This window comes from Thamnophis sirtalis, unplaced genomic scaffold (assembly GCF_051295495.1).
Source record: "Thamnophis sirtalis isolate CommonGarterSnake01/CBP01778 unplaced genomic scaffold, rThaSir2_p1.2 scaffold_8, whole genome shotgun sequence".
In the NCBI taxonomy this organism is placed as follows: domain Eukaryota; kingdom Metazoa; phylum Chordata; class Lepidosauria; order Squamata; family Natricidae; genus Thamnophis; species Thamnophis sirtalis.
The window spans coordinates 69,382,699-69,395,553 of NW_028261388.1; the positions used below are offsets into that span (position 1 = coordinate 69,382,699).

General features: G+C 39.4%; 1 protein-coding gene across 7 annotated transcripts in view; it reads right to left on the reverse strand.

Annotated features, from left to right (window-relative positions):
* Positions 1-12,855, reverse strand: part of ANKHD1 (ankyrin repeat and KH domain containing 1) — a 122,382-nt gene that overhangs the window by 1,182 nt on the left and 108,345 nt on the right. For 5 of the 7 annotated variants that reach the window (XM_087721855.1, XM_087721852.1, XM_087721851.1 and 2 more), the window contains 4 exons: positions 4,329-4,502; positions 2,900-3,151; positions 2,102-2,274; positions 1,058-1,222 (listed from right to left, as the gene is read on the reverse strand). In XM_087721855.1, coding sequence (XP_087577981.1) covers positions 1,058-1,222; positions 2,102-2,274; positions 2,900-3,151; positions 4,329-4,502 — 764 coding nt within the window. The remainder of the gene's footprint in view (positions 1-1,057; positions 1,223-2,101; positions 2,275-2,899; positions 3,152-4,328; positions 4,503-12,855) is intronic. The other 2 variants (XM_087721854.1, XM_087721853.1) reach the window with 1 other exon arrangement.

Consider the following 12,855-nt stretch of genomic DNA (forward strand, 5'->3'; position numbering starts at 1 on the left):
AGTCAGCAGTGTGCTGTAACTGTCAAAAAAAGCTAATGCAGTTCTAGGCTGCATCAACAGAGGGATAACATCAGGATCCCGGAAGGAGATAGTACCATTCTATATCACATTGGTGGGGCCATATTTGGAGTACTGCATCCAGATCTAGTCAGCCCAATACAAAAATGGTACTGAGGCCCTAGAAAAAGTGCAGAGAAGAGCAACAAAGATGACAAAGGGTCTGGAGGATAAATCCTATGAGAAATGGTTAAAGGAACTAGATATTTTAGCTTAATAAAGACAAGGCTGAGGGGAGACATGATAACAGCCTTTCAATACTTTAACAGCTGCAACAGAAAAGAGACGGTTGATTTATTCTCCACAGCACTTGAGAGTAGGGCAAGAAGCAATGAGTGAAAGTTTGTCAAGGGAGAACCAATTTTCTGACAATAAGAACTATTGCCTCCTAAAGTTTTGAGTGCTCACTTGCTGGAGGCTTTCAAGAAAAAAATTGGACAACCATTTGTGTGAGATGGTTTGGGAACTCCTACCTTGGGCAGGTTGTTAGATTAGAAGACTTCCAACCCTTTGATACTATGAAAAGTGACCAGATTTTAGAAACCTAACCATCATAAAGTAATCTTTCACTTTTAAGTAGTCCCTACCATGTGTTACCCTTAGTGTGACTTCATTTTAAGAGTACATGGCTTTCAGTAAATTTATCCAGAAATCTAATTTGAATTGGAAAGATCTAAGCTGTGTATGTGCGCGTGCATGTGTACATCTTTGAGTCAGGCTTGATTCTTAGTGACTATCTGGACCAGTCCCTGTAGTTTCCTAGGAAAGTTTCCAGAACTGGTTTGGCAATGCCTTCTTCCTAAGTTTGACAGAGGGGGACTGGTGCAAGGTCACCAAGCTGGCATTGTTTATAAAGTCTCTCATAGGTTCACATTTCTTATCTCATAGGTACACATTTAATTTCTACTAATTTCCATGAGCCTGGAAAACAGAAATAATCTCTCATGTTCAATTTTATTATTTCAGACAAAAGTTTGAACTTAAAAGATGATTACTGCACCTGCTGAGCATCAGTACATTCTGCTGAATTTTGAACAACCTTTATCATGGGATTCCATGCTGGATCTGGAGTATGGAGTCCATTGAAAAGATGACCACCTGGTCCATCAGCAAGCTGAGGATGAGAGGGTATTATAGTGCCTCCATACATGGAAATTGGTACGCCCTGGAACAGGAAAGGAGTAATAATTTACATCTAACAGGACAGAACCTGGCCTACAATTATTTATAAGTACCATATAAAGATACAAACAAAAAAGCTTATTCCAAAGCATTTTCTGTTTGTGGCAATACAACAGAATGAGACAATGGAAGAAGTCTATAACATTTTAAAAGGTTAGGAAACATACAAAAAGGCATGAGTATTCCCCAGATTTTCAAACAATTTAAAGATACATTTTAAACTTGTTTTGGATGGAGATGCATTTTTCATATAGGTTCAATTTATTTTCATTTATGTGAAACTAATATAACTCAATAAAGTCCTGTTCATTTGGCCGATCCCCAAATTCCTTCCTCTAATCTCAGGTTCCAAAGTTTCCTTTGTAACTTAAATTTTATTCCTAATAATAATTTAAAAGGATTCTGGAGAATTTCAGCACTTTTGGGAACAGGACAGCAATGAATGGTCATTCCCCATCAATGTATTCTTAAATACACACCTATTTTCCTGAGTATGCTTGCCCACTTTGGATATGAATATTGTGTTTTCTTAGAATTAACTCATATATCACTGACACCTGATTGCCCCTTTGAACTTGATTTAGTAGCAACTATTCTGAGTGAAACAGAATAATACCTTTTTTATCTCCGTAAGTGTAATGACTGGAGAAAAAGTTTAAAATTTATTAAGGTAATTGTGCAAGGATTTTGAAACTTTCAAATCAAGTGTCTGAGATAGAAAATTTCAATGAAAATACTCTCATAAAAAGTATGGAAATGAAATGAAACTTATTAAACTCTACTGTAGAAATTTTGTAGACAATGCAGCATGTATGTGAGAAAATATACATTAAAATACATTGAAAAATACACAAAAATGTACTTTAAAATCCACAAAGCTGTTTGGCAGAGGCTGCTGGAAAATATTTGTGGGAGCCACTATTCCAGAATCATCTCTCTCCATTGGTTGATGTTGGGAAAAAGAGCCTGGATCAGAGAGTTGCTGATGCACTGCGTGATTTCCCATTGCAGGCTGGGACCAACTGGATAGGCCTTCTAAAAAGACAAAAAAAGCACATTAAAAATTGGACAAAAGCCTGGAAAATCCTTTTGTAGTTTCATCTGTAATCTTATTATGAAAATAGAAATGTCACTTTTTCCAGTCTTTGCCCAGAGAATTTCATACTTGCAGCTAAAAACAGCTTCTTGGTTTTGCTAAAGCAATGCAGTAATCTTTTCTGCCAAGGAGCACACATGCTACTTAAAAGACATAGTAATTTGTCTCTTTAGTGAAAATGTTTGCAGTAGTCAAGAAAAAAATATCCAGCTATCAGCAGACGGATCTTTCTTCATCTCACTTTATTGCACCTCAAAGAACCAATGTCTTCCTTCTTTTCCAATATCTAAAAATCCAAAATGTGGTTTTCCTTCCATCTCCCAAAGTCTTTTTCCTTGTGTCATCTTCAGTTGTGTGCTAACTTAAACAAGTGTACACTTACATTTCTTCATTCACCTCAGCAACTTTTTTTGAGGAACACTCCTCTATTCTCTTATGGGATATTTTTTACCATTTTTTTATACTTGGAAAGAGATTGTGCAGGTGAATATGTTCAAGTCCTGCAAGATGCTTAACATCTTTACTGTATCTTACAGTTACAGAAAAAGTTAAAAATCCTCTCACCTGAAACATTGTTAACACCAAATGACCAGATGCCACTGTGTCCTACAGGAGCTGCGAAGTTGTTTCCCAGGGGCGTAGGGGTTACAGAACCTCCTTGCCTAATTCTAGCAAGTCGTTCTGTTCCAATAGGTGGTGGCACCTTTCGATCTTGACTTGTGCTCCCTGATTTTGGCTGTCCCAGATTAGAAGGTGCAGATACAGCTGAAAGAGGAGAAGATGATCCCGAGGAAACTGATGGAATAGGTGATTCACCTGATGGAAAAACAGTTCTCTTGCTTTATTAAATATGAAGGCTTATCTAGAATAGTTAATTTTCTCCTCAGTGGAAAGATTCAAATTTTACAACTATTGCTAGTACTGAAGCATTTTGAAAGAAATGAAAATAAAAACCTTTTAATTCTAATTTAGTAGACATAAGGATAAGTTGTTTAATGGATGGAACAGGCATCCACAGTGCAATTCATTGTTAAAATAGCTTTTATTAAGCAATAAAGTTGTAAGAATTATTTCAGGGGTGGATAGCTTTTATGCTGCAGCCTATGTTTTGATATAATTTCAATGGCAGTAGCAGATGGGGATGTAGGGATAGACACCCCTCCTCTTCTCAGCATTCACACCAGTTCTTCATAATTGTGCGTGGTGATATCAGGTTTTAACTTCTCCTTTCTTGTAATTGGTCAGTGAATAATAACTGAGCAAAAACAGGAGAATAAGGAAGAAGTGGTTGACAAGCCAGAGATTGCTTCAAATTCACCAGTTATTGTACCTCTGATTATATATTCTTCAATGACAAGAATATCTGAAGTGCATTGATACTTTAGATTCAGTTTATAGGTTCAATGTATAACTTTAAGATTAAATTTGCTTCAGCAGTAACTTACAAATTTGAAGGAAAAATCCATAGAATTGCCCATTGCTTTTAATTTTTTAAAGCTTTAATTATCCTGCAAAAAAGGGTAATTTAAGTAAACAAATCCTTTATTTTTTTCAAAGACAATATTTGAATAAAGGACTTACTTTATTCAAATATTGCTTTTGAAAGAATAAAGGATATATTTATTTAAATTATCCTTTTTTGCAGGATAATTAAAGCTTTAGAAACTAAACGTTATGTGGAATTGTATGGATTTTTTCTTATAATTTACTATTGGAGTAGGCATTATGAGAAAAATAATGCACTACTCCTTATTTTACTGCAGAGAAGGGTTTGGAACCACAAATTGTATATGGCAGAAAATACTAAGGGGAAAACCTGAAACTATCGTTCATCTTAGTCTCATCCACAGTTCAGATTTAAGAATAACAGCTTAATTCTATTTAGAAATCTTCTCTCTTTTAGCTGCCAGTTTCCCTCATCAATCAAACAAACAAAATCACACAATAAGCAAAAAGGCAATTTCAACAGACTCATAGGCTGAATTAGACAAACCATCTAAGCTCCTACATGAATTTGTAGCACTTGTCCAAGGATGGGGAGAAAAATGTTGCCTGTTAAAACTGGGAGTCCCAACAGGTCCTTGAAGATAAACCCGTGCTCCTTGAATGTTTGCAGAAAAGCCTGCCATAGGTGTTGAAGAAGAGTTTGAGGAATTGCTGGATGGATCTAGAGAAAGGAAATCTAAAATTAGTTCAAGTATATTTGAGAAAATAAATCCAGAAATCAAGAATACGTTATCTGCAGTACAACTTACATTAAGGTCAGGAAAAAAATATTCAGAGAATGCAACACAAATCTTGGGACAGTGAGATGGGTGGCATACAAATTTAATCTCTCTCACTGAAATTTAATTTAATTATTTAAAGAGCTTTTAGAAAGATATTTAAGAAGATCCTGCTCTGAATTGTTTATTACTAAAATACTATATTGCCCATAGCTACATTTAAGACAGAAAAAGAAATATATGTATTTATATTTGTATAATACAAAAATATATGTATAATACAAAACTGTACATGGCAAGCTAAAATACAAAAAACAAACCGGTATTATCAAATTTATAGTCAAAATTCTAAAATAACCATTGATCTTGAGAAGACATAGATATGTATATGCAACTTGAAATTTTAATTTTTCTTCATAGTGGGACAGCAATATTAGTCAGATCTAACTGCGAATACTTCGATGCATACATTCACATTTGTCAGACTACATATTAATTAAAAGAAATAATAATCTTACAGAGTGCATATGGAGAAAGATCAGCTCAAAATGGTACAGCAGACATCATTTCAGAAACTGGGTGCTGCAACTCAACTCCCAATCTCACAAAGGACCACCAAAAGTAATCTAAGGAGCTCTGACATAATTACAAGGAACGTGTCTATATTGTTTGGCCTTTGGAAAAGGGGATTAACCTCCCAAAGTGCACCTTCTTGTCCCTGAATGTGCTAAATATAATCAATATGTGACAATTTTGCTTTCATATTAAACTAAAAACAAATAATCTCTAAATGGCTAATTTTCAGCATAGTTTTCTGTTTGTTGTTTTTATTATTTGCAAATAAGCACAAGGTGAATGTTAGAAAGATTTTGAATTAATTCTGCAATTCTACTTTATATGAATTACATCAGGCTTAGTTGGGTAATGTTATTTACATAAGTCTTCTTTACCTTGAGTCATATACGGATACATTCACTTCATTATGTGAGCATTTATAGAAGTACTCACTGTGATTCAAAAAGGAAGACTGTGTATGATACACATACTATCTACACATATACATGGAATAACATAATTAATCAGGGCCTATTAGATTTTAGGAACAATAATTATGTTTTCCTCTCACATGCTACTGGGAATGAAACTGAGAACTTCCTACAAAGAGGACCTCAGTTTTGTTATGATGAAAGCATTAATTCCTGTTTTATGTTGTCTGTCCTTTCTCGAGGTTTAATTTGTGCCACTAAAATAACATGAGCTTACATGAGGCTTTGGGGCTGTACATAACAATATTGAGGAATGTTTCATGATCTCTGGGATCATACATCAGAGGATAGCAAGCTTACATAATAGAACATATAATAAGATCAAGAACAAATGTATTTATGAAAGGAAACAATAGTGCTTGTATGGACAGCTATATAATGATAAATGAAAAAAGATGGCAAAGGCAGCATGTATAATAGCTAACTTTGAATGGCCCTTAAGCATAGACAGAAGGAACTAATGTATCAGAAGATAACCTACTTATTTGTGTCCATAATCAAAGGAAAAAATAGGCAGAAATTAGTTTTCTAGTAGGGAACAAAAACATGATAAAATGCTATGACATGCAAAAAGATTTGATCTGACTAAAACGGATATGATAAACATTTAAGTGGTGAAGCTTTTGCTGTACCTCATCTATACAATATGAGAATGATAATTTCTTAGGTGATACACAAGAGGAATCCAATTTCTGGAAAGAAAATTTAGTTCTGAGTCTTGATGACAGTTTGAAAAAGTGGATCAAGCACAGGGTTCATTGATTTAGCAAATAAAATTGATTACTATCACCAAAAATATTTCATACCAAACCCAACAGCGGTTATCACAGGCTGAAATGGCTTGGCAGTTTGCAGAATAAATAAAACGGAAACTCTAGAATCTGATTCACTTCAAAAATAAGGAACGTAACTTTCATGGTCCAGATCAAAGACTTCATGCCCAAGGTTGGGGGGAAAAACTCAAAATTCTGACTTAAGGTAGACATACTATAACTGTCAAATAAACTTTGGAAGAACATAGATCCACGGATGATTTTCATGTATCTATAGTAAAGTTTTGAAAGTGGAGTGGAAGTTTTTCTAGATGTCTTTGGAATCTTTTGAATGGTATAATGCAAGTCTATATGGTCAACCAAGCATTATGTTATCACATAACAGCTTCTGAATATATGTAATGATTTTATTGTGGTTATATCTCTAGGTCCTTGTTGGGCAAAACAATAACTGCAGATTTGTCAGGACCATCACAAAATCACTAGATTCTGCTTATAAATATTGATTAGTATTAGTAGGTAATTACACAAAAAGTCTGCTTGTAGAGACCTCAAGATTTGCCTATTTTTATATTTCCATCTGTTCAAATCATTACTGATTCCCAGAAGACTTTAAATCATTATCCTTGCCAGAATTTCAAGAATATACAGCAATTACTTTACATGTCCATTTTTAAGTATTATTGTACTTTTTCCTCAGACCAATGATTTCTCTTCCTTTTTGAAAATCTATTTGCATTCAGTGGTTTTAATGACATTTCATCAAAATTTCTGAGGGCCTCCTTCAACCCCTAATCTTATCCAGGGCAATTCTAACTGTGTTTACTAGAATACAGAAAACGACTGTCTAAAGCAGTGTTTCTCAACCTTGGCCGCTTGAAGATGTCTGGACTTCAACTCCCAGAATTCCCCAGCCAGCGAATGCTGGCTGGGGAATTCTGGGAGTTGAAGTCCAGACATCTTCAAGCGGCCAAGGTTGAGAAACACTGGTCTAAAGCATAACATAGTCTAGTGACATCTTTTCCAACTAACAAACTTATTAATTTAAGCTCATGAAGGCCTTTCCATAAATTTGTTAGTTAGAAAAGGTGCTACCAGACTCTTCCTTATTTGTCACCGTAAACTAATATGGTTCTATGCAAGTAGCTAGAAAACTAACTTCATTTTATTTTCTTGATGATCGTGTGGTAAAATATATGTTTCCTCAAGATTTAAAATATCCGATTCCCACTTTAAAGTACACCTGCACACTCATTAAAAACAACAACAATGTATTGAACCACACCTTTGGTGATATCCCTACCACCCTATAATCACTGAAAGGTAAACAAGAAAAGACATTTGGACTTACTGTGAAATTCTATTTTCTGAGACTCACAAAGGGCATTTCACATTTTGGGCATCTTCTATTGGAAAGAGTAGGCATGGTCCACAACTGCCTATTCTGTGGAAGGAACTATCTTGCCTCCCATAATCAGAATGGAAAAGCAGGACAGCTCCTCAACTCCACTGTCAAATCTTCTAAAAAAAAATCTACTTCAAACCATGACTATGCAGGGAGTTTGAAGATAGCTGGCTAAAGCTTTAAAGAGTAGATAGGCTCATAGAAAAAAAAATCCAGGACAACTCCCAAATGTCCTATTTGTAGTTGTACAACTATGGCAGAAACTTTCTCTCTTCACACATTTCTTGAAGCTGATCTTGAAAGAATAGCGGTGAGTCAAAATACTGCCTGTGAAGCTCTACACATTATGGAACCAAGAAAACACTCCCTAAACCTTTTAAAAAGGAAAATCATCTTAGAAGGCAGCTATAATTGCCACTTTCCTAAATATAAAAGCAGCATTAAACACTGGTGGCTATTTGTCCATAACTTGATAAGACAGGACTGGGCAGTTAATTGCCTAGAAAAAGCAGATGTACAAATCTTAGTGTTCCCTGACTTCCTTGAAAAAAAATATAAACATTGCTTCAGATTTCCCAAACTTTGGTGCCCTATCTAGAGAAAATTCAATGTATATTACAGCCTATAATAACCACATTATTACCACAGTATGGTAATATTGAGCAAAAACACTTGAGAAGAGTGAAGTTCATCTCTGGCATGAAAAAATGGTTAGGAAGCAAGACTGCTTTATCCATGTGAAAAATACTACCCTAACAATTCAAACAATTTCTGGCTGGAAACAGAGTTTTACTTTACTTAACTGAACAAGTTGCCAAAGAACCCATCGGAGAATTCATGACAGTCAATGTTGACATTCCACAGAGAATATCTGTGTACTGGGGAAGTTTCAGAAAAAAAACACCCTATATAGGGCCCATTTAAAATGTGGGTGAAATACAAATAATTCTGTGTATTTGTTCTTTATACAATGGAGGGCCTTGAAATTTCTGCCTGCAAAAGCAGCAAAATCTTGTTCACCAGATCTGAGGCTAGGCTCTTTTCTTCACATCATTTATCTAGCAACATTTTACCTTTAAATCACAGATTTATCTGCCTGAGACCCCCTGAGTGTCCAGCACTCCCTGCAGTAGTCTCCCACTGAAAGAAGCCTCCACTGAAGCATAAGTGTCCAGCCGGTAATGCCTGATGAAAGACGAGGGCCAGGTGGCAGCCCTACAGAAATCCTCTATGAGCACCTGGGTAGACCAGGCCGTAGACGTGGCCTCACTCCTGGTGGAGTGCACAGTGATGCCAGCTGCCACCGGAAGCCTGCGTGCCTCATATGCCCTAGTGATGGCTAGCCTAATCCATCTGCCGATAGTGACTGGTGACACCTTTGCCCTTAGGGTAGAGGGCTGGAAGGAGATGAAGAGCGCCTCCGACCACCTGAAGGTAGAAGTGTGTTTCAGGTAGATACGCAGCCCCCTTCTCACATCCAGGCAATGCCAGATCTTTCCCTTTCCCTGGAAGGCATCAGACAGAAGTCCAGAAGCACCATCTCCTGAGCCTTATGGAAAGGAGAGTTAACCTTGGGCAGGAAAGAAGGGTCAAGCCTGAGCACAACTCTGTTGTCGTGAAATGTGCATAGATCTGACCTAGATGACAGCGCATTGAGTTCAGAAATACATCTGGCGGAGGTAATCGCCACCAGGAACACAACGTTAAAGGTTAGGAACTGCAGGCTCACCATCCTCAAAGGCTCGAAAGGAGCCTCTGTCAGTGCCTGAAGCACTGTGGGAAGGTCCCATGTGGGGAACTGGTGTACTACAGGGGGCCTGAGATTAGCTGCCCCTCTAAGAAACCTTTTAATGACTGGGTGATGCGCTAGGAATCGAGAGCCCCCCCCCCCAAGGACTGTGGCCAAGGCCGAAACATGCCTCCTAAGGGTATTGTGGGCTAGACCCTTTTCCAGGCCATCCTGGAGAAACTCCAGCACCTGTGGTACCGAAGCAGACGCCGGATCCACCTGTGCAGACCAACACCAGGACACAAAGGAGGACCAGGTCACATCATAAATGCGGGTGGTAGATTGCCTCCTGGAGGCTGCAATGGTCTTGATCACTTTGGCCAAAAAATGGGCCGCTCTCAGTTGCTCCCGCTCAAGCGCCAAGTGGTCAACTGAAGCCACTCTGGCTCCGGATGGACCAGGTTCCCCTCGTGCAGAGCCACCTCCCCACGTGAAATCCTCCAGTGGGGAAGCACAGACAGCCTCACCAGGTCTGCAAACTAGGGTCACTGGGGCCAATAGGGTGTTACCAGAATCACCTCCGCCCTCTCTAGCACCAACTTCCTCAGAACCTCGGGAAGGAGGAAGAGATGGAGAAAGGTGTAGAGGAGGACCGCTGGCCATCTGCAATGCAGGGAGTTGATGTCCACTGCCCCTTGATCTAGGAACCGTGAGATGAAGTCCCAGACCTGGGCGTTCGAAGGAGTGGCGAAGAGGTCCACTATCGGCTGACCGAACCTCTGACAAATCTGCTCGAAAATGCTGGGATGTAGCTGCCACTCCCCGTGGTCTATCATCTCCCTGCTGAGCCAGTTTGCCTGCTGGTTTTCCACCCTGGAAATGTGCTCTTCTCGAATCGACAGAATAGTTCGCTCTGACCAGTTTCCCAGCCGCACTGCCTCATTCCACAGCGCCATCGAATGAGTGCCCCCTTGTTATTCACATGGGCCTTGGCAGCCACATTCTCCGTCAGGACCAGGACATGTTGACCTTTGACTGTTTCCTTAAGATGGCTAAGTGCCAAGTGTTCCGCTCTGAGCTCCAGCCAGTTTATGTTCTTTCATAGATCTGAGGGCGTCCATCGGTCTTGAGCTAACTGGGCTTCTAGGTGGGCCCCCAACCGAAAAGACTTGCGTCTGTTGTCAGGACCAACCTGTCTGGCTCCCTGAACAGGGAACCTTGGCCAGCACCAGGGACATCTACCAGCAGGACAGGAATACCTGGGGCGGCACAAGGATCTTGAAGAGGCATTGCTTGTTCCGCCCCTCTGGGGCAGAAGCAGCAACCACTGCAGTTCCCTGGCATGGAGGAGTGCCCATGGCACTATCGAGATGCATGAGATGAATTTGTCCAGGAGCCGAGAGAGAAGAACTACAGGAACTCCTCATCTTCAGAAAAGTCAATATCTTTCTGTCCCTCCTCTTCCAAATCAGATTCCTCACTAGCAGTTGAAGGGGAAACAAATCTGTGTTCTCGGGCAGTCGATGTGCCGGGTTGGTCTGGATGATCTCATGGGGTCCCACAAGAAGAACTTCATCTAGAAACTTGTGATTTTCGTTGCAGCCCTGTGGCGATCCCCTGAGCAATTACCCTCAGAAAACTCTCAGGGATCAATGGAAAAGCCGGGGAAAGACAAGGAGGCTCTAGTTCAGGCCCAGGGACTGCAGATTGAGGAGCCAAATGATGTCTGGATCTGGGCAATGGGCGGCCAAAAGGATCCTCAAGGTGATCTGCAGACTGCGCAGAGGGGGAGCAAGGGGGAGACATGGGGGTACCCTCTCTACTAGAACCTTGGCGTGAGCCCGGGGAACAACACTGTGTCTCAGCAGAGGGAGAAGGTCTGTGAGGAGAGCGTGATGTCAATGGCGAGGGACTGATGCTTGTCCTATTGTGCCTGCCAGCAGCCCTGGTCCTAACTCTGGATTCCTGCTGCTTGCTGGCACCCTCTCTATGCTTAGATTTGGAGGTGCTCATCTTGGAGGCAGACCTCCCTCTCATTAAATAGGCAACCCCCCTGGAGTTCCCCTCTCCTGGGTCTGAATCTCCTGGATATCTCGGGGCAGCGGCCCCACTCGCCTCGTGGCACCTGCCATTGCGCTGTACTCACAGAACTGTTGCCTCACCGCCTTGCCTTCCTGGGCCAAACCATTGGTAATTCCAAGAAGGAATTATGGCTAAAAAGTTCAACATTGGTCTCATCATACCATAACACATTTTCCCACATGCTTTTTGCTAGACTTGCTATAGATGTGAATGTACCTGAATTTTGATGTTTTTCTTCGTAAGAAAAGGCTTCTGTCTTGCCACCCTGCCCCACAGCCAGGCACATGAAGGATACCGGAGATTGTTGTTACATATAGTACACAATCAGTACTTGCCAGAAATTCGGCAGCTACTTTAAATGTTGCTGTAGGTCTCTTGGCAATCTCTTGGACCATTTTATTCTTGCTTTTTCATCAATTTTGGAGGGACATATAATTCTTGTTAATGTCACTGTTGTGCCACATTTTCTCCATTTGTTGATCAGTGTTTTCACTGTGTTCCATGTTATATCCAATACTTGGAAATGTTTTATACCTTTCTCCTGACTGATATCTTCCAACAAGATCTCTTTGATGCTTTGTAAGACCCTAAGCAACTGAGTAAATGTTAGAAGTCCTACTAGAACAGCTGAACTTTATATGGACTTGATTAGTCATTTTAATTGATAGCAGATATGTACCAACTACTATTTAACATCAGTTCGAATGTGATTGATTAATTTTGAACACAGCCACATTTCTATTTATAAGTGGGCGTGCCTATTTATGCAACCATGAAATTTAAAGTTTTTTATTTTTATTTTTCTCCTTTAAGAATTTCAGACTGTTTTCAATTGAACTGTATAGCTTACCCCTTTGATGCTTTGTAAGACCCTGGTTTTTCTTGGTCTGATATTTTAACACCTCAAATTTTACCAGGGGTGTATAGTCTTTTTATGCCCACTGTATGTCCTCCAGAATCACATAACTATTCTGTGGAATGTTTTTGTAGCCGTGAACATGTTAACAGTCAAGTGTTTTAAACTGTTTTGTTTATTCGCGCATTGGTAACTTATTATGTAGGTTAGGTTTGCAAGCAGATGCAGAACGTACAAATCTATTTTTGAAATTCCATGGGAAAAACAGAAGGCCAAAAAGAAGCCTTACATACTGTTCGATCCACATCTTTACCACCATACATCGGACTCTTTCTTTTCTTATTAAATATGCCAAGGTTTTTGCCTTCCAATAAGAGGCTGGAGACACTTTCTTGCCCATAAAT